This window comes from Malaclemys terrapin, chromosome 17, assembly GCF_027887155.1.
Source record: "Malaclemys terrapin pileata isolate rMalTer1 chromosome 17, rMalTer1.hap1, whole genome shotgun sequence".
NCBI classification, from domain to species: Eukaryota; Metazoa; Chordata; order Testudines; family Emydidae; genus Malaclemys; species Malaclemys terrapin.
This window is the reverse complement of record NC_071521.1, coordinates 9,236,309-9,261,968: the sequence shown is the minus strand read 5'-3', so window position 1 is coordinate 9,261,968 and position 25,660 is coordinate 9,236,309. Positions and strand designations below refer to the sequence as shown.

Sequence of the window (25,660 nt, the reverse complement as noted above, 5' to 3'; positions counted from 1 at the left end):
CTCTCCAGCTTCAGAGCATTTCGAAGAGCCCTTTTGTTCCACAATGCCTGCCAGCTGCTCCTTGGCTGTGCTGTACCTGGGCCATTAGGTTGGATCCTGCCAGGTGCTGAGCACGGATTTGAAGGGGATGTTGAGAATGGCCAGCACCTAGCAGGCTCAGGCTCTTAGAGTATAAACTCTTCAAGACAGAGACTTCTTTTGATCGCCTGGGAAGGGTGGGATCTCGTGCTCTGCATAAAGGTCTGGGGGCCAGGAACTCCTGGCTTCCAATCCACACGCGGACACTGACTTAATCTGAAGCATGGGGCCAGTCCCTCCCCATCTCTGTGCATCAGTTTCCCTCTCCTTAGAATGTGGCTAATGACGTGGACAGACGTTTGTGAAGGGCTTTGAGATCCACCACGAACCAGTGCTGCACAAGTGCAATGCGTTATTATTTGTATCGCCACAGCCCCTAGAGGCCAGAGCCCCACTGTGTTGGGCCCATTACTCTGTAAAATGGAGCTACTACGTAGTCCCGTCACAGGGGTGGCATGAGGCATGGGAGGATGGAGGGTGCCCTGGAAATGCTAAGCATTATTGACCATACTGTGTACTTTTCAAGCTGTAAAGCACCATGTCTACCTACTGTGCCGGATAAAAATAACACCGAACACGTTTTTCTCTGGCCCTAGTATGAGCTGAGCTGATGCTCTCAGCTGGGAGGTTTGGTTCTAAGGGATCTCTCAGGTTCTGTCTCCGTCGCAGCTGAACTGAGTTCTGGGCGTTTCCTGCTCCGAGTGTGTGACTGAAACCGCATTCACTAATGAATACAAAGCCCTTTAAAAACTGCACCGGAGTCTCCAACTCTGCCTCCCCATGCAGGAAATGAACTTGCATCCCTCTCGATAGCTCCTTGGGCAAAATGCTTTGCGGTGCCCCGAGAAGGTCAATGAATCAGTCTCTTGTGGGGGGGGGAGGCAGTGGCGGTGACGAGTTGTAGAGTGGCGTGTGCCCTGTCACGAGCCCGTCCCATTTAATTCTGTGGGTGGGTGTCTCTAACTCCTCTGCGTGGCCTGAGGAGCCAGGACCCAAGCTGTACAGAGTTGGATTGTGCTCAGTCCCTGCTCAAGTGACTAGCAGCGGAGGTGGTTTCTTCGCCTTGCACACCTGTGCTCCGGAGAGCGTAGAGATTGACGGGTGCCAAACCTCTCCAAAAGGGAGGTGCCGAGGACACAGGGGGAACAGGGCCGTAGCCTCTTCTCACCTGTCAGCAGAGGTGGCCAGACACAAAGCCATCTCCTGAGCAATGAAGCCTACACCTTCCTGAAGCTCCACCTGCCCTCAGTGTGGGGACGTGGGTCGTGTAGCTGCTCCAGCCCCTAGAGCTGTGTAAGTTGAACACCAATGGCTGGGAAGGAAGCAGAAGCCAGTGGAGACCGTAGAGCCTCGACTGGATTGTAAATTCTGTGGGGCAGGTGGCCATCTTTGTTTGTTCTGGTTGTCAGGTGTGTGTGTGGGGGTCTGTGTTTGTCCAGCGCCTTGCATGGTGGGGTCCTGGTCTCTACTGCAGTGCAGATAACAGGGAAAGATGCTCCCTGCTGGAAGCCCCCCTCAGCAGAGAAGTTGTGGCATTATGCACGAGCTGTAGTGCCTCCGCGCACCTGAGCAGTAGCCGAGAGGCGTGATAGCGGCATGCTGCACATCTGATAAGGGCAAATAGGAAAAGAGAAAAGGGGAACCCTTTAAAACCATCACTCCGCCGAACCAGGCTGAGGGTATTGCACAATTTAAAAGACAGAGCGGTGCCGCTCCCCCCCACCTTATTTATCCCCAGCCGGGCTCTGCACCCCATCCACATACGGAGTAGTACATGTCTGCATGAATGAGAAGCTAACTCCGCATGAGTAAAGCTTGCAGAATCTTGCCCTGTATCAGCCGCACATGGTGCCTGTGCCCTGTACACAGACGGAGAAGCCCTATTAAATTAAAACGCAGAATCTCTCCCATCTCATTTCTTTTTTCTTATCCGCTCCCCCCCTTAAAAAGCCCAGGCAGTTTGGGCTGTGAAACCCAAATGCCTTTTGCAGCGTCAAGCACAGATCCCATAAGTAATATCCCAGTGTTGGAGAATAAGACACTATATGAAGTAGACGGGGAGCTATAAAGACGCTTTAAAAGGGGCAATAAAAGTTTTGGGTTTCATATCGTCTTACTGAAGAGGAGAATAACAGAGAGGCAGGAAATTTCAGTAGCAGACATGACAAAGGTCACAGCACTCAGACTGCACCTTAGACAAAAACACCTACTCTTATGAAAACAGCAAGAATTTTTGGCAGAGGCTCAAGAACTGTTACAGGCAAAACTCTCCACCGCGCTAAAAGGTTACAAGAGACTGTTTTGTCTACGTTGCTGTAAATGTTTATAATATTTCTCTTCATTTGTATTGCATGGGATATCCTGCCTCCGAGATACAGAATTCGGCTGTTGTGCCTCTCATAAGAAAGCCTGACTTTTGCTTGGTAAAGAGGGGAGCGGGTTTGCTTTGTTCTGTTATCTGTTTATAGGAAATATTGGCACCCGTGGTAGGGGGATGGCACTATGGGTATTGTACTGCATGTCAGCAACGTCACGTATGTGGGGCCTGATCCTGCGCCATTTAAACCAGTGGGAGTTTTGCCTTGATTTCAGTGAGTTTGGGATCAAGCCTTTATGGCTGAGTCCTACAGTCCCAGCTCTGCCCTGGCATGGGCACATCTCCTTGACATCAGTGGGGTCGTATTCTGCTCTCTCGGCTACCTTGGGGCAATTCCACTGCCGTCAGTAGAGTTGCACTGGCATAACCAAGACCAGAATTTGGCTGGGTGAGGATTGCAGAAAGCAGCTGCTTGTCTGGGCCGGGGCGGGGGGGGGGGAGGCTCCCAGAGACGTTGGGGAAGATCCTCAGTGGCTGAGATAGCCGGTGAGCACCTTGCTGTCCCCAGGAAGCAGACAGGGCCACCTCGCTGCCATTTGTGCCGCTGAAAATCTCCCTCCTAGTTTTAAAGCTCAGCGGCCGTATTTTCTACAGTGGCCTCTGTTTCCGGCTGCCTTGGGTTTTGGCTGTTTAACCTTGAGACTGATTTTTGGAGGTGCTGAGTTCCCACTGGCTTTAACCAGGCTAGGCACCCATTAAAATCAGGCCCAGGATGTCTCCAGTTTGGGCATCCAAAACTGGAGACATGCGGAATTAGTGGCCTCTTTTGAAAATGTCCATGCTTGTGCTTAAACTGGCTGAGGCACCCTCCCCCAAGGCCCTGCAGGAGCTGTTCAGATCCCCAGGGACGCTCCTGCTATGCGTTCCGAAGACGGGCAGCAAGGTTTTCTCATTGGGGCTCCAGACTTCAGGCCCTTGACATCTCGATGTTTTGCCATGGTTTTTTGTTTTATTTCGTTTGCCAAAGTCTGCTGTGCGTCGGTAGAACAGGGACAGCCTGGGCAGCAGCAAAGCCAGCTTCCCCCACGCCGTCCTGCCAACGTAGAGCGCTGCTTTTAAGGCCAAGAAGGTCCCACACTGTCCCCCTTTAGCAACAGCAGCACGGAGGGTGGGTGGAACAGATAGAGATGGGATTAAAGAGTAGTTTGTGCAGAGTGGTTTGTAATGTCCCGAGCAGTGGGGCATCTGCTCCTTCCCTGGGGTGAAATATCCCACTCTCTTTGAGAGCTCCCTGCTGGGACATGTCCCCGGATGTTCAATGTAAATTTCCCTTTCTGCTCATTGTTCCCGGCTGATTCTCTCCACGGTGCCACCCTCGATAATTCTTCTGCCTCCTTTGTGTTTTAAACTGGCATAGGGTTAGTCCAGCCCCCTTTGATGCCGCTGCACCGAGCTTGCATGTGTGTATGAAGCTTTTCAAAGGCATGAATGGGAGGTGGGATTTCCAGATGCAACAAAGTGACTTAGGCGCACTGGTGCCCTTGACTTTCACTGTGCTCCTAAGTCACCTTGGTGCCGTTGAAAGTCTCACTCGAGGCTCCCAGCTCCCACTGTTTTTCAATGGAAGCTGGACTCCTTATCTGTCCTTTGTGTCCTTTGAAAATCTCCCCCTGAGCTCCTTTAACCTCTTTAAATATTTATCTCCTAGTCGCTTTGAATAAAGGGTCAGGTTTTTTACATCCTTCTGCTCTTTTGTGTCCCTTTTAAGGAGGCAGTTGCTATTCCAGAGACCCCCTTGCCATATATTACAGCAGTTGCTAGGGTAAGTGCTTTTTTTCTTTTTTTGGAGGTTTGCCCCGTCAGTGCAGATCCCTGTTGCATCAGCACAAGGGGGAAAATGTCCCTTGCCTGGTATTTTATTACTATACAATAGACCAGTTTAAACTTTTTTTTATATAACACCTAACTACAGGGCAGGTGTGAGCAGCAGCTTGGTGGGCTCATGCAGCTCTAATTGACTTAGCCGGGCTTTCGCTTCTTTGCCCTGAGTTTGCCAAACTGCTTGTTTGTTTGTCTGAAATGCATAACATATTTTGAAAGCATGTCTGACTCCCGTGCCTTTCTGGATCCATTTGTTTCCTCGCATTCAGTAATCATAATACATTGCATTTATGTAACAGCTCTTAGTAAGGCCATTAGAGTGCTTTGCGCACATTCTGTCCAAGTAATTGGCCGTCTCTTACTGTATGTATATAGAGCGCCTAGCAGAGGGCAGCCCAATTTTAGTGGTAGCCCCTCGGGGCTACCTTAAGAAGAGTGCTGTGTCTGTATTTAAGTGATAAGTGTCTGTATTCGGAACGGTTTCATTGGCTCAGTAATATGTGGTTTTTTTTCCCCTAAAAAATGTGGCCTAAATTTTTTTGAAAGGGACTAGCGATTTTGGGGGCCTAACTTGAGACAGTGTAAAGGGGCCTGATGTACAGAAAATACTGAGCACCCGCCTCCGGAAAATCAGACTTCTTTAAAGTGTCTCAAAAATCCCCAAAATCACTAGTGGCTTTTGAAAATGGAGGTCTGTAGAAGGCACATGCTGTTTGGTCCAAATGGGTCCATAATACACGTTTCGTAGAAAACTGTAATTATGTAGGAACTAGTCCACTTCCTTGTGCTACAAATACATTTTTTTAAAGCCTTCCATAAACGGTTTTCCTCCCCACCCCCCTTAAAAAAACAATTGCAGAACGGGCAAGTTAAATACATGCAAATGGTTACTTTGAAATTATTTTTCTGCAGCACGCTCATAAATCCAGCAAATTAAACTACAGCTGATGCTCTGCCCAGAGCTCACGCTTATGGTGATGCTGATTGTTCATATTGCAGAAGCATCTAGGGCCCCAGTCAGGGTTCAGGGCCTCTTTGTGCTAGGGGCCAAAACAATGGCAATCTATGCTTCAGAGAGCTCACAATCTACGGTGAGGACCAGGTGCAGCAGGTGAGTAAAGAGACCGCTGGGGGTTGGGTGGAGTGTGCAAGCTGAAGGCCAGTTGTCCCAGGTAGCTTTGAGTTGGTATTGGATTGTACGGTACATTTGGCTGTCGGGTGTCTTTTAAAAATGTGTGCTCGTTTAAACCCTAGAGTTAAGATTAGATGATTGATGCAGGTACTCGTACAGACCCCAATAACTTTAGTATCTGAACGGGGGTTGGGAAGTCTTATCGTCCCACTTCTACAGATGAGGAGCTGAGTCAGAGAGAGACCGAGTGACTTGCCGGTGGCAGAGCACCTGCTTTCCAATCCAGCAGCGTATCCACAAGATCATCCATTTCCTAAGCAGGCGGCTGTGGTCCCTCCATGCCTGGGAAATATATTCTGTTTGGGTGCGGTCTTCTGTTTGTTCATTGGCTATTGAAGTTTGCATTTGACACAGATTTCTAAGGGCTGGGCAGTGTTCCTTTGCAGAATGCTCCTTCCGACGCCAGGCAGGAATGCTTATCGCGCGCTGTGGGTAAGCGCCCTCCTCTCCCCCGAATAACCTTGAGACCTCCATGTGCTCTAACGAAGACATCTGAGCCATCTAATGGGCACTCCGAGCAACCTCTAGATGGGGAAGGATCACTTCAAAAACCATGCTTGCAAGGGACAAAATGTGAATGCCCGGTGGCTATACAGCATGGGGCAACCAGGGGACCCACCATGCTCATCTCTTTGGAAAACCACTTGTATAGGTGTCTGATTGAGTGATAAGCTGGGAAATCTAGCCCTGCATGTGACCCGTGCTGTAGGCACAAGACTATGGGATGTCTGTGTGTACCTGGAGGCCACGGCAGCATTGGTGGTACCCTGGCAGCACCAGTCTCTCAGTGGCGGCTGGGCCCGTTGTGCTTTTTTATTTATTTGTGTTTTTATTGGAAGCTCATTCATTTTTGGTTGTCGCCCTGCACGCAAGAGGCTGCTCTGATGAATGACCCCCATGGAGTTCTGTTCCCAAGGCACCCAGGCTTAAGGCAGGCCTTCAATGGACATCACTGTATATCAATACTACTCTAATTGTCCATGACATATAGTCTTGGCTTTTCTCCCAGACAGTCTAAATTAATCATACACTTCTGCTAGAGTAAATAGTCTATTCGATGGGATGTTATAGGGTTACAGCTCTTCCCCGCCCTTCCAGGAGCTTCTTTCTGTGCCTCTAATTTTCCATGTAGTTTACATACTAATGAGCTTCTGTGCAAGCGCACCTGGTGGATGTGTGAGCCAAACAGGTTCGCAAGCACAAAGTGCCCAGTGTTGCCGCTCACTCTGAGGCGGAGTGGATTTGGCAGAGGAGAGGATGTAGCCGGGGGCCAAATCCTTCAGCTTCTCATTCACTCGGGCAAAACTGCCATTGACTTTGCCGAGCAGTTTGGCTGAGTGAGGAGTGAGTCTGAGTGAAACCAGAGCATCGGGGGTTTGCTCAGTATTTGCAAGAGCTCCAGGCACCAGCTGAGAGAGTCGACGGGTGAACAAAGACCTGGAGGCTCTGTGCACCAGAGTTCCAAGCTATGCTACCTATGCCCCCCTCCCGGAACCCTGCCAGTGCCCCCGCAGGATCTTCAGAGCAGCAGGTTGGATTCAGATCCTCTCCCATCTAAGGTGCATGTAGCCTCAGATTTCAGCCGGCCTCCTCGGTCATTCAGGGCCATGGCCTTTGGGCCAATAGTCATGCTGCTCTTTATACCTGGGACAGTCCCTCTTTGTCCTCTCTCCTCCTTCACATTCCTCTTCAGTCAATTCCTCACAAACCTTCCCCTCACCCCTTCTGCACAGTTGTCTTTTCTTGTGTTTGTCAGGGATCCTGTCTCCTCTCTCTGTGTAAGGTGCCCTGTACATTCGTGGCTCTCTCTAAACATCTAATCATGACATTAAGGCTAGGGTAGTGGTGTGACCCTCAACTCTGGTATCTGCTTTGTACCCAAATCACAGTGTTAAAGGTTCAGTTGAGCCAGACTTACAAAATCAACATGTTAAACATATAATGTTAAGAGAAGCTGTAAATAAAATAGTAAATTTCTAGCAAAAATACAGGCTCTGTTATTTCAGTGTTACAAAAAGCAAAAACCCACTCAGGCTTAGCAAACTCACACTTGCAAGTGTGCAAAGTGCAACATTAACGCTCATTTCCAAAGGCAAACAAAATGTGATGCCCCATAGGGATATGTGGCCCACCGAACTCTCTGTGGGAGGCAAAGACCTGCTGGATTTACTCAGTAGCCAATGGACAGAATCACTTGCCAGCCAGGACTTCTCTAAGGTGGACAAAAGTTTCTCTTTGGGGAATATACACACAGTTACGGAGAAAGTTATCAGCTGGCTACATGGGCACATGGAAGCCTCTGGTATGAATGATGGCCAAGAGACAAGGCCTTTCAGGTTGAATAGGACCAGTTTTGTTCATCAGCAAATTAAAAATTTGTAACAACCTGCATTTTGGTGTGGGGGGTGGCAGTGGAATTCTTTTCCACCGTAGGAAAAAAAGCTTCACAGCTGGCAGCTTGTTTCTGGTCACGATCCCGACCGGAATAAAGAGCGAGTGCTGCATAACTTTCATACGGTCCTTCAAGGTGGTGAACAGGTGCATGTTGAGATACAGACGCCCCAGTCTCCAGGCAGGGGGAGAATCTTATCACACGCAGCAGCAGAGAGTGGAGCAGTCCAGTTTGGCGGGGTTTCCTGCATTCCCTGCCTTCTTGTTCACCTTGGGCAGCAACAGGACAAAGGACATGGCCAAGGCACAATGGTAGAAGCTATGCACATAGGTGTAATCCCACTCCTGCAACCAAAGAGACCGTCAGTGAGAGTTTCCACTGCTGGAGGATTTGGGTCCTCTCTGGGTTCAAGATTTTCACATCTCTGAAATTTTAGTATATTTCATATACACCCAGGACAGATTTAATCCCATGGTTCTCTGCCCTGGGACCCCATTCAGCCTTTTTCCCTTCACTCAGTGCTTTGCTATTTGAAATTCAAGCTGTGCTGCTTAGTTGCAATTGGTCAAATAAATCACATGGTATTATTTCTGTTCCCTGACTGGATGAGCAATGCTCTTATAGGGCCTGATCCAAAACCCATTGAAGTCAGCAGCAGTCTTTCCATTGACTGCAGTGGACTTTGGATCAGACCCATCAGCAGATTTCTGGTGTGAATGCCTGCTGCAGGAACCAGATTTAAAACGAGTTCTCTGCCACTGTCCTATATTTAGCTCTCTGCTGATGCTTGGATGTGCATGCTGAAAGGTTGCACTCTGAAGGCCGCTCATGCTAGTAAAGGCCAGTCACATGGATGCTCACAGAAAGGGAAAACAAAAGAGAGGTGGACTGTTTGTGGCACTTTTTGCTGAGCTCTGGCTGGCTGTTGCTGCTTCAGCCTCCTGTGTGGGAAGCTCTGGTGATGTGCCGTGTGCAGTGTCACAGAGATACCAGTATGGCTTGAGGCTCTGAGATTAAGAGACCATGGGATAGCATCTAGCAACTCACTATCAACGCCTTTTGAATCATCCTAACGGCCAGAAATTGCAGTACCTCTCACCTAAGATGGTACAGCAACCTTCAACTGCTTTGGTATGCCTGAACTTAGACCCAGTATTGGCCAATCCCCACAGACATAGAATATGCCCTCATGAGGCTGGTCTCTGGTGTAATTTCACCCTTACAGTGTGAACATATTTGCTCCTCGTGGTCTCCCACAAAGGAGCTGTGTCCAAATAGGCTCACAACTACCTGACCCAGTGTGGTTTCCCTCCGTAACAAGACCAAGTTTCCAAAAGAGATTGGCTTCTATTTTGGCCAGGATGAATGCAGAGGACTTCTGAAAATGGGACCTCTATTCAGGACCCTCAATGGGAGCACCGAGCTCTTTGGAAAATCTCGCTCTTCGAGGAGCATCACTGAGAAATGCTGTGTGTACACGGCCTACCCGTCCTCTCTTACAGGCCATCTGGGCAATACTGGCCACGCCCACCACCCCAGGAATGAGATCCTGAGACCTCTGCCTCCCTTCAGTGTTGAAAAAGGGCTTCCTGCCTTAAACGGGCAACGGTGGAAAAGTAAAGTGGATTTAACACCTGCAGATTTGCACATTTCCCTGCTCTTGAATGAAGTGTTTCATTACCGTGCTTAGGAGAAGCTCAAGCAGAAGGAAGGAGGAGATTGTGGATGGGGGGGGGGGAGGGGAATTTGTGCTAAGTGACACTTTTATGTTCTGCTAGAAATTGCAATTACTTAAAGCTTTGAAAAATAATCCTCTGGCATCCCTGTGAAGTCGTATCGATTTGCTCCCAATGCAAAAAATGGCAGTAACGCAACAGCTGAACACATGATCAGCTAGAGGCTGTGTCAAGAGTGTTATCTTATTCCTCTCTCCTTTCCTTCATGGACATTGGTGACGTAGGACCTTCTATACAGGAAAAGAGTATAGTCTACTGGTTACAACAGAAGATTTAGGGCCCAATCCAATGCCCATTGGAGTCAATCAGCGTCCTTCCACTGAGTTCAGTGGACATTGGATCAGGCCCTTCATCAGAACTCCTGGGTTCTGTTCCTCACTCTGACTCTGATTTGTGTTTTGACCTTTGGCTAAATTACACATGGCCATATTTTCAAGCGGCCCCCCCACCAGAGAAAATTGTGAGCTGTCCACAGACAACTGGAAAAAGAGGCAAAAAATCTTTATCAACTAAATTATTTGCTATAAATTCTTTGCCCAACTCTGGTTACAATTAATAGATAGAGGCCTGCGCAGATACAAAATTTGTATCCACATCTGCTCTGCAATCTGCAAACATAGTCCATGGATAGCCGTGGCTATAAAGTGGATATCTCCAGATTTGCAGGGCTCTATTGATAGACCAGTTTTTCTCCTTTCAAAGCTGTTCAATTCACTGGGTTGAAGGCATTCCCGTGGGGAGCTGCGTGAGAGGGTGGCATGCCCACAGTGAGAAGCCGTCAGTTTAAATAGTCTCGTTAGCACCTCTAGCAGAGCTTCCCCGGGCATGGTGGTGCAGTGAGTTAGGGCATGAAGGGTTGGATCCATGAAGGGATTTAGGCGTTGCAATACGCAGTGTCGTAGAGCCCACTTTTTAGATGCTTAGAAAACAACACTGCGATCCACAAAGTCTGAGTGAGGCACCTAGAAGCCAATAAAATGCATGGGGAAGATAGGCGCCTTAGAATGCAATCCACAAAAGCCAACGCGCCAGGTGGGGAGCTGCCTAAGCTAGCCAATGGGAGATACTGACAAGGAAGGGAATTGAACCTGGGTCTCTGACAGTCCAGGTGAGCACTCTAACTGCTGGGTAGTGGCCCCACCCCTTCCTCCTTCAGCAGGATTTCGTATGGGGCCCAACCCATTACATGGCCTCTGCATATGTCTACTGGATCGGGCCCCACACATGATTTAGGCAGATGAATACCCGGCTTCCCCTGGTTCGTGAGTTGCTCTGGGGCTTAGGCAGGAGATAGGTCTCCAGACGCTTAGGGTGAGGCAGCCACACACACATTCAGAGGCAGTAACATGGGCACCGAGGGACCTTTCACCTGATACTTAGGTGCCGAGTGAGTTTGGGGCGTACAGGGTTTGGCGGGAGTCTTGGGGATCACAGGGAGCCAAAACAGAGATGTAGGCACCTAAACCACCACTCAGCACAGTGTCTGCTCAGGTGAGCCTCTGGCAGTGGTTTTTATATGTGAAAAAGACACCTGTCCGCTGGCACCTGGACTAAGACTAAGACCCGCTGACTAGGCAATAATTTTAGATGAATTCTGGCCTGGGCTGGATTTGAGCCAGAGTTCCTCTTACCCTGGGAATATCCTTCACACCCTGTCATTATCACCGTAATTTATTGTGCAAACAGGTACCTCAAAAAAGAATCTCAGCATGAGTGCTAACGCCCCAAAGCAGAAGCCTGGACCTATCTGTTGTGTGTAGACGCTCTTGTCTGGGTAGAGGCCTCTCTTCTCTTTCATCTTCTGCAGCTGGAAGGGAACAGAAAGCATGTGAAGCCCTTTCACCCCATGTTCAGTGTCGTCGTTCAGCTTCTGAAAGATCCCATGCAAGTAAAAAGCAAACCAAGCAAAACTTCTGATCGTGACTGGCTGGTGGGTTACTCTCTTTGATCCTAAAGCTCTTAATGCCTGGGACCAGACCAGAGGTTCACTTGAGCAGAGACTATGCCGGATAGTGGACAAAAATGTCCTCTGATTAAAATACCAAGCCACGTAGTCATTTGTGATCGAAAACAGGATTTTAAAGCCAGCTCTTTGGAGCTGAGAGGTCCCCAGTGCCCTGGAGATTTCTGCCAGAGGCACTGACTATAATTTGGGCTTTAGAAAGTGAACAGGATAATTGAGAAGCAGGCAGTTTAACCTTGGGCATCCCATCCTCGTATGCAACTGCCCACAGGAGTGCCATATATTATTCTAATGCCAGGATATTCTTCATCATTCTCTTTTCATGGGTCTTTCACTGCCGGGCAGGTGGGTCAACGGCAGGGCCGGCTCCAGCATTTCTGCCGCCCCAAGCAAAAAAAAAAAAAGCCGCGATCGGCGGCAGCAGTTCAGCGGCAGGTCCTTCGCTCCTAGAGGGAGTGAGGGACCCGCCGCCCCCGAATTGCCGCAGGTGCCGCCCCTCTCCCTTGGTCGCCCCAAGCACCTGCTTGTTAAGCTGGTGCCTGGAGCCGGCCCTGGTCAACAGACTCCATATGTCCATGTCCCATCTTCATAGTGGCCAATCCATTGCATAGCTTCCCGCCATGAAGATTGAATGTGGACATATGGAGTCTGGTGACACAGCTGCCAGGCAGTGAAAGCCCCATGAAAAGAGAATGATGAAGAATATCCGACATGGCACCTGTAAGAGAGACGTGTTTGGTTTGAAGTTTTCACAGGATCATGGGGAATGAGGCAGTCTGGGTGAAGGGCCATCTTTATCTCGAAGGTATGTTGGTTTTTCAGGGCTGGGGTGTGAGGCCTCTAAAAAGTGCATGGAGAACAGTATGCTGGGGATGGGAGAGCCATGAGATTTCTCTGGGTTGGGCAGGAGGCTGGTCTTGTGTTTAAGGCAGTGGACTGGGATTCAGGAGATCTAGGTTCAATTCCCATCTCTGTCACAGACTCCCTGTATGATCTTGGGCCAGTTACTTAGTCCTCTCTGTGCTTCAGTTCCCATCTGCAAAATGGGGCTGGCTGCTGCATGTCTAGCTGTAAGTCTTTGGGCCAGGGACTATGTGTTTGCATTGTACAGTACCTAGTACAATGCGACTGTGATCTTTGTTGTGGCTTCTAGGGGCTCTACAGTAATACAATAAATACTAATAAAGGCGTATTAGCTCTCTGCAGGGTTTTAGGTGAAGGTTAGTGACATTATTAACTTGGGACTTGGCTCACTGAATTTCCCATGATGCTTACACAATCTATGTTCTATCAAGTTTACTCACACACACTCACTCTCTCTCTCTCTAATAACTCTGCATCCGACGAAATGGGTATTCACCCACGAAAGCTTATGCTCCAATACGTCTGTTAGTCTATAAGGTGCCACAGGACTCTTTGCTGCTTTTACAGATCCAGACTAACACGGCTGCCCCTCTGATATCTAATAATTCTGACACTCTCTCTAATAAATCTGACCTGTAGCAACCTATGTTTTGCGGCATGATATGCCCTTTGGAAGGCCACTGTTTTCTAGTTACCCCCAGAAGTTGGAAACCATGTGGTGTAGCCTTAAAACAGAATCAGGCCTGTGTTTGTTCAACCAGAATTATGGCTCTGCGGTACCACCTGTTTTTATGCAAATCTTCCATTGATTTCAGGGCAATTCACCAGACCACACGACCTCCTGGTTATTGTAAAAACTCCATGAATATATTCTTGATGACTAGAAACATAAGAACATGAGATCCGCTAGAGTGGCTCAGACCAATCAAATCTGGCAATTATCACAAAAGCTTTTTGCTACTTGCCCGCTTTCCGTTTTCATTGAACAAGAAAAGCTATTTATTCTTCTCCTAGAATAACTCCATTTCCCTTCTGAATCCAGCCCCAGTGTCATCATGCACAGCAGACTTTGGTTTAGAAAAGAAAATTATTCCCCCGGCAGTGTCTTCTCTGTAGCTTGAAAGCTTTACTGGGAAATTCCCAATCTGTTCTTTGATGGCAGCCTGAGAGGTGGGTACAAGCAGAACTCAGGGCTTACGTGGGACTGATGTGGTGGATAGAACTCGGCAGCTCTCTGTCCAGAAGTGACTTTTAGCCCATGTAAAGTGGCCAGCTTACCCATTTCACGGTTATCACAAGGACGGCCGTCCCGATTGGTCCCGAGTAGACGCCATATCCCCATCGGTCATGGTAAATCCTCACGGCTATAGTGAGCACGCCGAACATCACAAAGGTCGATCTTTTAGGCTCATCGAACTCTGCCAGAGCTGCAAGGCACAAACCAAAGTGAGGATCAGAGCATCTAATCTTCCATTGCTTTGATTTTCCTCCAGATACTTGGTGTTTCTACAGCACCTTCCATCCAAGGGTTCACTTTGGGCTAAACATGGCTGACGGAAGCCTTGAGAATTTGACCCTAACCCCACCACATCTCTATTAGGTTGGTATTATTATACAGTGCATGGGGAAAGTGAAGTATAGAGAGGCAAAGTGGCTTGCCCAAGGATGGGCAGGAAATCTCTGGCAGAGTTGGGAGTAGATCCCAGATCTCCTGACTCCCAGGCTCTCCGAGGGGAAAAAAAAGGTAATTTAATGTCTCATGAAAATGTTCCACCCAGCAGTTCATTTCCTTCCTTCCTTCTCAACCGAGGCCAGCTTTAGTCAGAGGTGAGAGAGTCACCTACAGTGCCGCATCTAAGATAGCATCGAAGAGCACTGAGGTCACCAGAGCTACTTGCCTCCAGGCAAGCAGGGGTTAAGGGGAGATTAGCAGAACACCTGCAGGAGACACAGCGAAGCTTTTGCACAGAGAATGAGATTCTAGCTGCAGACAGGGCTTTGGTGCACATTTTGGTGCAATGGGGACATACTGAGATTCCTAAATGTATCTTACACAGGGGACACCAACTGCTGTCCAAGAGGATGGTGATCAATTGTTCTCCACGTCCGTTGAAGGTAGGACGAGAAGTAATGGGCTTAATTTGCAGCAGGGGAGATTTAGGTTAGATAGTAGGAAAAACTGTCTAACTTCAAGGGTAGTTAAGCTCTGGAACAGGCTTCCAAAGGAGGTGGTAGAATCGCTTCCATCGGAGGTTTTTAAGAACAACTGTAAAATGGAGCAATCTAAGACCAGCTAGTTCTAAAGCACCTGGCCCTCTCTGCACGCAGAACAAACAGGGCTAGGAATATTCATCCAGTCTGATGGCCCACTCAATGCTTTATAATATTTCACGTGGCGGCTTTCCCAGCTGACAAACTGCCCAGGATCGGATCAGTTAGCACTGTGTAGCTGGCTACCTCCTTCCCCCAAGTCATCAATTACAGACCGAGAGAAGCAGTAGGAAGCTGGTCTCTGACATTTTCTGCTTGTCTGTCAAAACAATTAAGGTTTGGAACGGCACAAGACTGCATTGTATTGTACTGGGCAGTAGCACAAAGGGGATATTTCCCATTGTCCCACATGGTGGCATGACATAATTGTGATTATTATTTGTATTACTGTGCTGCCTAGGGGCCTGAGTCATAAGCTAGGACCTTACTGTGCAAGGTGCTGTACAAACACAGACCCACTAACAATATTAGCCACGACGATAATTTCTTCCCAGTAAAGTGCTATGAGGAGATCCAACTGCAGAAATCTTGTTAATAGTTTAGGTAGAACTTGGGCCCATCTAGTTCTTTAGTACCCTAGCGTGACACAGGCCTTGCTGTGTTATCTGTAGGGAATATAAACTGCACGATTATTTCAGACCAACGGCTGGGCAGACAAGCGCTCACATGGCTTAGAGGTCTCGTGTGTGGGGCTTTCCAAGGCACCTTTGCAGAAAGAGACGAAGGGTAAAACTTTTCAAATGTCTCAGAGATTTAGGAACCTACATTCCATTTTCATAAGTGACGCAGGCACTCAGGAGCCTGCGTCTCATTGAAAGTCAAAGGGATTTAGGCTCTTAAGGGACTCAGTCCCTTTTGAAAATGGAAATTAGGCTTCTAAATCAATTAGGGTGGCCAAATTTACTGACCCTCCGAGACACACACAATAATCTTCAGAAGTTCAAGAGCCACAAGACACGCACAACCAGCCCCAGGGGGTGGCACCTGCCGGGGCTTGGGGCTTCTGCCCTGATGGCCACCTGCGGGGCTAAAGCGATTAGACACCCCTCCATGCAGGGCAGAAGCCCCGAGCCCCCCCACGCCCAGTCTGGTAGGCAGAGAATGGGGGTGTGTGGAGGGGGAGCTCCGCGAGCTGTACTTTAACCACATGCGGCTCACGAGCCACAGTTTGGCCCTGCCTGACTTAGACACTTTTGAGAGGTTAAGATTTCCAAAGATGATGGTGAATTTAGCCACACCGCTCCCATTAATTTCAGTGGGACTTGTGTCGCTAAATTCCCCTAGTTGACTTTGCAAGTGCCAACCAAACTCTACAGATTTCAGGGGGTGGTGGTTGATTTAACTTTCCCAGGAGATCCTGGGGAACGACGTAATATTCAGTTTTCCAGGCGGACACGCCAAGGCACTTGAGACAATTGAGCCAGTGGTTCAGCCGTGGTAGGATCTCTAGCTTCCTCCTTATTCTCTTCACTTTGAGCCCTCCGCCCTAACGACTTTGCACCATCTTCTACATGTGATCCTATAGGACTATTCTGGCCCTGTCCACCCTAAGATCTGAATCCTGCTAACTAGCTCTGGATGCAGCATAAGCTGCACGGACACCTGCTTGAAGTTTGGAACCTTGAAGTCGCTAATGCAAGTAAATTATTAGAGGCTTTTGTTTAGCACAGAATCAGGTAATAACTGATTAAAAGTTATGGCTCCCAGTGGGCTCCATGCGTTTCCAGCTTACCCAGCTGTGTTATGGCTGTCCTGGATTTGCATTCCAGGAAACATGCCCAAGGGTCTGGACGGACGCACATGTGTGTTCAATCTTTACAAGCAACACGGTGAAAAGCTATCCCGCGTTTCAGTCGCCACACCTTCTATGTCCTTGGATCACATTTTTACAGGGATAAATGTCCGCATTTTAATTTGTTTCCCTGCTGGTCAATAGTTTAAACCTCTTAGTTCTGATTTTTTGTAAAATTCAATAATAAAGCAATCAAGTTCAACCTAGCTGCAACCAGCCAAGATATATAGATTAAATCTCACTTACCTTCAAATTGCTATAGTCTAGTGGAGAGTGGCCCTGGAATCTTATTTGCCTATTTTTTTAAAGTCATCACTATGGAGAGTTCAAACATGATGAATAGACTAGGAACCAACTGAACCCTTCCCTTGATACTCCAACTGTTGTTGAGCTCAACCATATTTGTGATTAACTTTTCCCACACTCATTTTAACATACAGAAGGTTTATCATGTTCCTTGTTGTGGGGTGAAGTACTCCTGTCCCCCTCTTCTGTGTAAATGCTGCATAAGCTCCGGATTCCCTGGCCTTGAAAGGCCATAGAAAGCAGGGATTGGCCAAGTCATCCTTCCATCAAAAGAGACCAGAGAGGTGGGGATAAAAATGGTCTCAAGGCACGTGTAAACTCTCACTTGAGCATTGGGAAGGCTGGTAGAGTTGAGTGATTTGTCAGTCATTCATGTGAATCAAGATAGAGAGTATATATTCTAGAGCTGGTTGGAATTTTTTGAATGAAACATGTTTTTGTTGAAAACTGACCTTTTTGCCAAAATCAGAAATTCTTGTGAAAAAGTTTTTTCAAATAATGTGTGGACAGTATCGGAGAGCGAAAATTTTGTCTCTTGTTTTTCTGCATTTTTTTGTTCTTTTTTTTTCTTTGCCCTTTCTTTTCCCTTTATGGAAAAAGGAAAAATAAAGCAGGGAAATGGGAAACATGGAGGGGAAAGGAAAAAATGAAAATGCTCAAAACCCACAGATTTTAAATAAAAAAGGGTAATGAGGTATTTTTTCCATTTCCCAACACGCTCTGATATTTCCTCACAGCCAAAATCAGGCCCTGACAAACCAGGGGGATTTATTTGTTAGAAGAAATTAGTTTTGATTTGCTTATGTATGTTTGCCAGAGTTTGAAGAAGTGAGCCCTGGCATAAAAAGATGTGCTTAGGAGTTGATAATGGTGGTGGACATCCATCTGTGGGCTTCTTGGCTTCCAGGGCGAGGAGTGTGGTACAAATACCTAAACAGACCTGTCAAGAATCAGTGCTTGTCTCCAGATCCAGAGCTTTTCCAGACACTCTTTAGGACAGGTACTGTCTATTTGTTCAGAGTTTGTACAGCACCTAGCACAATGGGACCCTGGCCTGTGATAATAGGCCTGAGGCCCTAGCACAATTCAAATCATAGGAATCCACAGCTTGGGTTGGGTTCCGTAAGGGAACATCTCAAAGTTGGGTCCGATCTTAGACAAGTGCTTGTCTAAGATCGGGGGTCAGAGGAGACAGCCTCTTTCTCATGACTGAAGCACACTAACCAGTGTGACACAGACACCAATAAGTCCTGTACCTAAGACACCAACCCACAAATATTGCAACATGTTAAGAACCGATAAAGACTCTTGCTTACCCATCAGTGATACCCAAATGGACAAAGCCGTCCCGTAGATGCTGAAATACTCCAGGATATCATATCGCATGAAACACAGCACTGACAAACCAGGTCCATCACATGCATGGTAAATCTATTAAAAAGGATAATACAAAGGCACGTTACAAATGAAAACATGACCATGGAAATTCGTTAGTTTCCATTGTATCTTTGCTCCTTATCAAGCCATAAAGTCTTGATTCAAAGCCCGCTGAAGAAAAAGGAGACTCCCTTTGATTTCAATAGGTACTGGATCAACCTTAAGGGTAGGTCTGACACTGCAACTAGAGGTGTGGCTGCAGTATGTGTAGACATACCTGAACTAGCTAACTCGAATAACAATAGTAATGAAGCTGCAGCGGTGTAGGCTAGCTGCTCAGATACATAGCCAGGGTCCTGGGCAGGCTTGAACAGCCCAGATCAAATGTCTACACATGTTGCAGTCACATCTCTGATTACAAAGTAGACATACAGTAAGTCAGCGGTCCAGTCAGGACCAGAACCCAGGAGTCCTGATTACAGCTGGGTGATTCATTCAATAATTGATTCAAGAAATGTTGTCTTTATTCCTGTTTGCGAGTTGCCTGTAGACAAGCATCCTTTTCGCTAATGAATTCATTGTGAAAAATCGTTTGCTGAAAGTCTTGGTCTGCAGCTGATCTGTGAACAGCTCATTGCCGGAATCTGTGATTGATGATCAAGGTGTTTCGAATGGAGACACAGATTACATGGTGAGCTTCCTTTCCCTTACTCTCGGGATCATGTTTCCGGTGTGAAAGAATTCAAAATGGGTTTTCTGGGTGAAATTCTTCCACAGGCAGGGGTCAGCCCACAACTGAGCCTAAATGGGATTTACACTTTGTGCTGTTTCGCCGTGTAAGGGTGAGTTTCAACCTCTGCAGCATTCCCTTAAAATTCACTGGTTCAGTGGACGTTCCTGCCCGTAAACTCATTCACTACAATATTCGCAAAATGTTTTCATACACAATTGGCATGAGCACAGGCAAAGGAAATTCACTGGAAAAATCAAAGGCATATTTGTGGGAATTCTTTTGTCGTAAATATTGGCCTAGCTCTAGTTTCTTCCTCTGACAACTATACTCCACGAGGTCCCCTCTCCTGATTTGGTCTCTTACCCATTTGGCGACAAATAGACCTTAAACCATGCTTGCTGGCGTTTCTCTCTGGGGATCCCAATATCGTTTACGGTGAGAATTGCTGCAAGTTCTTCAGTCCGTTCTCTTTTCTATGGCAGCTTTTGCCATAGAGATAACTTTCCCCCCCTGCTTGGTGCTGGGCTTTGAGAAGGCTGGAGATGGGGAGGAGAGAGCTGGAGAGAGCATTTCTGGCTGAAGTAGAAGCACTTGTCTAAGATGGACAGATGCTTTCACTGGTCTGAAGAATTTCCTGTGGGGGAGTCTGAGTGGGACTATACAATGCAGCAGCAGCTGCAACACTGCGTTGCTTGTCCTGACATACTCTGACAGCTGTCTCCCTTTTCTTACATTTTAATATTTTGCATCTTCAGATTATTCTCTATGGGCCCAATCCACCTCCTATTGAAGTCCTTGGCAAGTTTTCTATTGGCCTCAGTGGGAGTTGTAATAGGTCCTAAAATGGTGCCGAATGTGTTTACGTGGCATGGTATGGTTTTATTAGCCAGTCTGGTAGGTTTTTAGATGCTAGTAGGATTTTTCCCCCCTGTTAACAAGGCTGGCCTTTATAGTGAGGGATGAGCATGGCCCTGCGGATGGAGCATTGGATTGTGCATCTGGAGACGTGTGCTACTCCTAGCTCTGCCACCGATGTACTTTGATGATGCTGGGTATGTCACTTAACCTTCCTGTGCCTGCGTTTCCCTACATCTGTAACATGGGCGTAACGATTCTTACTTGCCATTATAAAGTGCTTTGAAATCTATGATTAAAAAGGCTAAATATTATATTATATTAGTTCAGTTATTGGGCATGGTGGAAGAAATCCAGTTCTGTTCAGGTTCTTATACCATGCTCATCCCCATGGTCTCTTAAAGGTAACTATGTCGATGATGCGAATGCTATTCTGTATAGTGAAGCAGTGTGTGTATATAATAATAGAGTGAACAGTTGTGCAAAGTCCTACTCACCTGCATGACTAGAGCAAGTGAATTCATTATTTCCGTGTGCGCATGTGAACAAAATAGCTTTCCTACCCCCATTATTATCATGGGAAGGGAGGGCAAATAGGTTTTCGGTCTAGGCTGGTACAATTTCAAGACTGTTCCGCCAGACTGGAAGGTTAATAATCATCTTTCTTGATAACTCTGTGGCATCTCCCTCAATCTTTCCTCTGCTACTCCATAAATCCCCCCTTTTCCAGCGTTAATTTACACCATAATTCAGCTACTGTAAAATCAATAATTCCACCGCATGCTTTTGTCTAAAATTACAAAACATCAGCTTACTTTAAATACAGTTTAAAACCAAAATACAGGATGGCCACTTACTAACTGTAACAGACAAACTGACAGACACTATCACACCCTAAATGTGCAATTACGATAAAGGATTCAAATATATTTCCCTTTGATCACTGCTCTGTGTTACCATAAACTGAAGAATCTCATTCAGGATACTCAGGGCAATACACAGTGGGAAATGCATCCAATAGTGGATATTTTTCAGATACGCAATACGTTATGTTCCCTCCCAGTGTCTGGTGTTTTCATAAGATTCCCATTAGTATTTCATAAGATTCCTGTTTGTTTGTTTTTAAATCTTTCAGCCCACTTGTGTGTTTGTTTCCCAATGGAGACTCTGCAGAAAAGGGGTAAAATAGGACATTGCCAACGAAACAAACAGAAGGAATTCTTACCGCAACAAAGAACATAGTGAAGAAATAAACCATAGCTTCCATGTGGAATCTTCGCTTGGCTGCAATGCTGATGGTCGGGAGGAAGACCAGGCTGCTGATCGTTGGGAGAAGAAGCTTGGCAACTAATGAACCCATTGGGGGATGGGTGAAAATCACAGGAAAACTCGGAGGAATATTATTATTCAGAGGAATAAAACCTTTAAAAAAATCAGTAACAAAGCTGGTTAGAGAGTACTCAGAAGGACAGCATGGAGCAGCTCTAAGTGGGACTACAGAGTGTTGTGGAAACAGCTGTGGCAAGTGTGCTTTAAAATTTAAATGCCCTGATGCTGGGTTCGTTCTAGGTGATGTCAGCAGATGACACGTGCCAGCAGCTGAAGGGGAAGATGGCACAGCAGCTGATGCCTTGCCCTTTAAATGGTCTTCACATTCTCTCTTTTTTTTTTTTTTTTAACATTCCTGAAATGCATTGGAGCTCAATGGGGACAAATGCCCTGTACCACCAAGCAAAACACCCTTTGACACGTCTCACTCTTGCCCAGCATTTTTGTAAACAGGCTGTTATGGTGTCAAGAGAGAAGCAACATATATGGGTCAAGTTTTGTTCCCACTGACAGTAGCAGAGTGTACATATGTGTATTGGAAAGGAGAACAGGCCTCATTTGGGCCAGTTAGTGACATGGATTACATGCTGGCACAAGAGGGTAAGGGGGCATAGGAATTCGGTTGTACCCACGCATGGGCCACGTGGACCTTGAATCCAGGAGCCCAGAAGTAAGCAGACTGCAGGCTTGGTTTTCTCCACCACCTCCCAGTTTGGCCGGGAGTGGATGGATTAGCTCCACCTCCTCAACTCATTGGCCAGGCAGTGGTGTCAGCCTATGTGTACTGTATGTGCTGCTGGGATAGCCCAAGAGTAAATTACTCCCCGCTGCAGCTAAGAGGAAGCAAAGGAAGAATTCTGACTCAGAGGGGTGTCAGGGAGTCACAGCGCCCCCCCAGGGCTACTCTTAAAGTGGTGTTAGAACAGGTTGAAAATGTATTAAATAAACAAAAAATATTAACAAAGAGTCCTGTGGCACCTTATAGACTAACAGACGTATTATGCGTCTGACAAAGTGGGTATTCACCCACGAAAGCTTATGCTCCAATACGTCTGTTAGTCTATAAGGTGCCACAAGACTCTTTGTTGCTTTTTACAGATCCAGACTAACACGGCTACCCCTCTGATACAAAAAATATTGTTCGTTGTCACTTTGTGGATTTTTTAGGTTTTCCATCATTTTTGTTATTGAAAACTGAAAAAGCATGATTTTTGGTTTTCAAATAAACAAACCAATTTTTTTTGACAAAAATGAAAAGTTTGGTGAGAAAATTTTCATTAGCTCAAAAAGCCATTTTTCCATTTAAAAAAAAAAAGTTTTAAAGAAAAAATTGGAACCAGCTCTGGGAGCTGCGGTTTACATGCCACCCCTGCTCTAGCCTGTTGCGTGTTAACATTCTGAGTAGTTTTCCATAGAAACCACTTACTTTAAAAGTATGGGTCACTTTACTCAATCTTAGTAGTACTTGCATTCAGTTGAAATCGTTGGACTGCTCTTGGAGTCAGGTAGAACTTGACAGAAGAAAGAGTGGCCAAACTTGGCCCTATGAGATGGCAACAGACCAGCTGTTTGTATTGGTTCTATCTGACCGTAAAATCTATGAACCTCAAATGTACGCGGTCTGTGGAAAAACAATACACAGGAGAGTTTTTGTTGCTGACCTTGTGTCCTTTTACTTATCTGAAGCTATTTAAGTTCCAGACTTAACAGTGGCCATAAGGGTGTGGACTTCTCTATGATCCACCACCTAGAAAAGAACATACCAGATGCAAAGTCTCCTTCATTATTTTCTGCAACAAGCAGAGACCTAGGATTGGCTGTAATCCTTCCATAATTTCTCAGGTAGGGTGTTAAGGCACACTAGTCATTCAATGGGAAAACCACACAGGATTCCAACAGGTAACAATCCGTTACATGTTCTTGTCTTGTCGTTTGTGTGTTCTGACCCAGTTCAAATTCATCCTGTTTCTTAATAATGCCCTAAAGCTTTGCACCGTGGATCATATAGCATCTTAACTGCTGTCGATCTGTCTTAAATAGTGAAGCAGTAGAACTTTTCTGAAGGTAAAGAACTTCACCGGATCCCGGTGTGTTGAATAAAGCTGTATGAAAGGAAACCAAAAGCCAAGCAAACATTGTGCTGCTAATCTACTCAGTGGCCTCTCTCGTTTATTATGGCTTTTTATTATAGCCCTGTGGCTCCCCTCCTAGCTTAATATCTTTTCCTTGGAACCTTGGAGAGATTCTCAGCATCTTTTCAGTCCAGCTGTTCTTGTGAAGCAGGGAATAGGAATGTAATGCTTGAGCAATAGTCCCTGTGGTTGTGGGCACAAGTAGAAGATTGTGGGTCACGCTATGAGCTACCGTCTGTTTCTTGTACCGATAGGACAGGCTCGTTATCTCCCTGGAAGAGATCTCGCTGAAAGGGATGCTTGGAATGAGAGCCTTCTCTCTAAAACAATTTAGCCATGGTGGAAGGGGGGAGCTTGTCAGTTTGGATTAATGCATTCACCTGCCCGCTTTGGAGGTCTATGTCCAAATCCTTTCTTAGGTTACAAGTGGAATGAGTTTGCTGGGTTTCATCCCAGTCCCCTCTTTGTTTGCATCACAGTAACCACCATCCAGCTTATCCTGACTGGCCATTTCTGTTCTGGAAAGGGGTTGGGGTGGCAAAGCAGCAGGCAATGCAGTCTGGGACTGACGTGCATTTGCAGGGCTGTGTGGGGCCGCAGACTGGCATGGTAAGGGGTGTTGTGCTCAGGTTTGAAGTGCTTTGGGGGCCCAGGGAATGCTTTGGCAGACCTGTTTTCGGGAAGCTCGTTCAAAGTCTGCCCACACAATGCATGTGAATCCCCTGCTTTTATAAGTAATAAACTCACCACAAACATTTTAAAACTTACTAAATCTTCTCCAGTGTTCTCCTACCAGCCAACAAGGCAAAGCTGTAGGGGCGCACAAGCCACATGGTATTTCTGTTCCCTGAGATGGATGAGCATAATCCTGATAATCCTCTATCTAACCTCTCCATCCGGCTTTCATCACCATAGTACCTGGGTTGGAACAGTGTGAACGCTCCCAGAAAATGAATTTCACCACAAGGATCTGGATGAATTTTTGCCACGAGTATTTGGGCGTGTGAGCTACAATCGTGTTCTCCACGAACATTTGTACAAGTGCCATCACACGAATGTTTGCGGGAAGCAAATTGTGCACCTGGCCAAAGTGAATTTGTTTAAAAAAACGACTGAATATTTGTAGAATTATTTCCCCCCCCACAGTAGTCTCTGCCCAAGCTTTACTTGGAACCCATTGGAAAGGAAGCCCAGTTGGCTGATGGATGCTGTAGGTGCCAGCCCTGGAAAGTGTTCTACCGAGCAATAAAAAGTGCTATAGTTCTCAGAAGCAAGAAAACATTCCACAGGTTGTTGAATTTTTTTTTTCACAGCTGCAAACCCTGGGCCTGGTGTTTGGTTTGAAGCCAGCACTTTAGGCACCAAGGGGGAAAAAAACACATCAGTTTGCACATGTGTTCCAGCGATTAACAAAAAAAAAAAAAAAAAAAAAAAAAAAAGGGACACCAAAGAAAACAGCAGGGCTGGGAAGGGCAGGTGGCTGGGTAACATCAGTAGTTGTAGCCCTGGGACTGCTGCTTAAAAGACCTTTGTTCAAACTACAGCCAATATAAAACAATGTGTTGGACACACAGGCCTTTCCAATGTAGATGGGAAATGTTTCATATGACAGAGGCTAAATTTTTTCTTTCTTAAACAAGTAGGAAATCTCAATGGATAAGCAAGTTTTCAGCTCAGACACTCGGTACTCATGGAAAGCAAATTTTAGATTCATTTTCTGTGAGCATTTGGACCACTTAAACTCAGATACTAAGGTGATGAAAGCAAGATGGAGTGATACACCTTTAGATAACATGGGATAGGCATGAGAATAAAATAGGGCAGTGGTTTTCCACCTGTGGTCTGTGGACCCCTGGGGGCCTGCAGACTATGTCTAAGATTTCCAAAGGGGTCCACACCTCCATTTGAAATTTTTTAGGGGGGTCCACAAATGAAAAAAGGTTGAAAACCACTGGAATAGAGGATAATTCCTGTGCAGCAAAGGCCTCAAACTCAGTTTAGGACCAAAATATTTATTTAGATCAGCCATACTCAGAGGCTTGAGAGCAGTCAGTGGTTCTTTAATGTGTCTCCTGTGGTTCTTTGCAGCACATGATATTAAAACACGTTGTGATTTAATTATTAACCAGTTTACGTTATTAACCTAGCAGGATGCTTTTACTATGTTATTAAACAAGTGTAGCTGATAAAATAATAATACTCGGTCAGTCATTTTGCTGTGAGAATTATATAATATATAATGAATTCACACTGCTTCTGAACCACTGGAGGCTGAGTATCACTGACTTAGATTGTAAGCTCATTATAGCAGAGACTATGTATATAGAATAGCATCCTGATTTTGGTTGGAGTCTCTAGGCACTACCATGCTGCAAATAATTTAATATGTTGATGATGACGATAATGAGAGAACCATAGAGGGGCCTTCATTGTAAGAGTGTT

General features: G+C 46.4%; 2 protein-coding genes across 4 annotated transcripts in view; one reads left to right on the top strand and one right to left on the bottom strand.

Moving 5' to 3' along the window:
- ADAMTSL2 (ADAMTS like 2) overlaps positions 1–25,660 on the top strand; it is a 106,103-nt gene that overhangs the window by 22,803 nt on the left and 57,640 nt on the right. The window contains exon 2 of one of the 2 annotated variants that reach the window (XM_054007064.1): positions 4,164–4,217. The exons of the other annotated variant lie outside the window; for it this stretch is intronic. The gene's annotated coding sequence lies outside the window, so the exon portion shown is untranslated. The remainder of the gene's footprint in view (positions 1–4,163; positions 4,218–25,660) is intronic. 2 annotated transcript variants of the gene reach the window in all.
- Positions 7,471–21,244, bottom strand: MYMK (myomaker, myoblast fusion factor). 2 transcript variants are annotated; one of them, XM_054007069.1, is made up of 5 exons: positions 20,983–21,244; positions 18,109–18,223; positions 13,702–13,850; positions 11,287–11,403; positions 7,471–8,204 (listed from the first exon to the last, which is right to left on the bottom strand). In XM_054007069.1, exons 1-5 carry the CDS (start codon positions 21,115–21,117, stop codon positions 8,058–8,060), a joined length of 663 nt encoding a protein of 220 aa, XP_053863044.1. In that variant the 5' UTR covers positions 21,118–21,244; the 3' UTR covers positions 7,471–8,057. The 2 variants fall into 2 exon arrangements, with proteins under 2 accessions (XP_053863044.1, XP_053863045.1); XM_054007070.1 differs by lacking the exon at positions 7,471–8,204 and adding an exon at positions 10,476–10,558.

Excerpts from the sequence above, each read along its gene's own strand:
- MYMK (XM_054007069.1), bottom strand. The coding sequence starts at position 21,117 with ATGGGTTCATTAGTTGCCAAGCTTCTTCTCCCAACGATCAGCAGCCTG. Across the intron at positions 11,404-13,701 it reads TTGTGATAACCGTGAAATGG|CTGCAGAAGATGAAAGAGAA; the intron begins GTAAGCTGGCCA and ends GTTCCCTTCCAG. Across the intron at positions 8,205-11,286 it reads TGCTGAGATTCTTTTTTGAG|GAGTGGGATTACACCTATGT; the intron begins GTACCTGTTTGC and ends CTTTGGTTGCAG.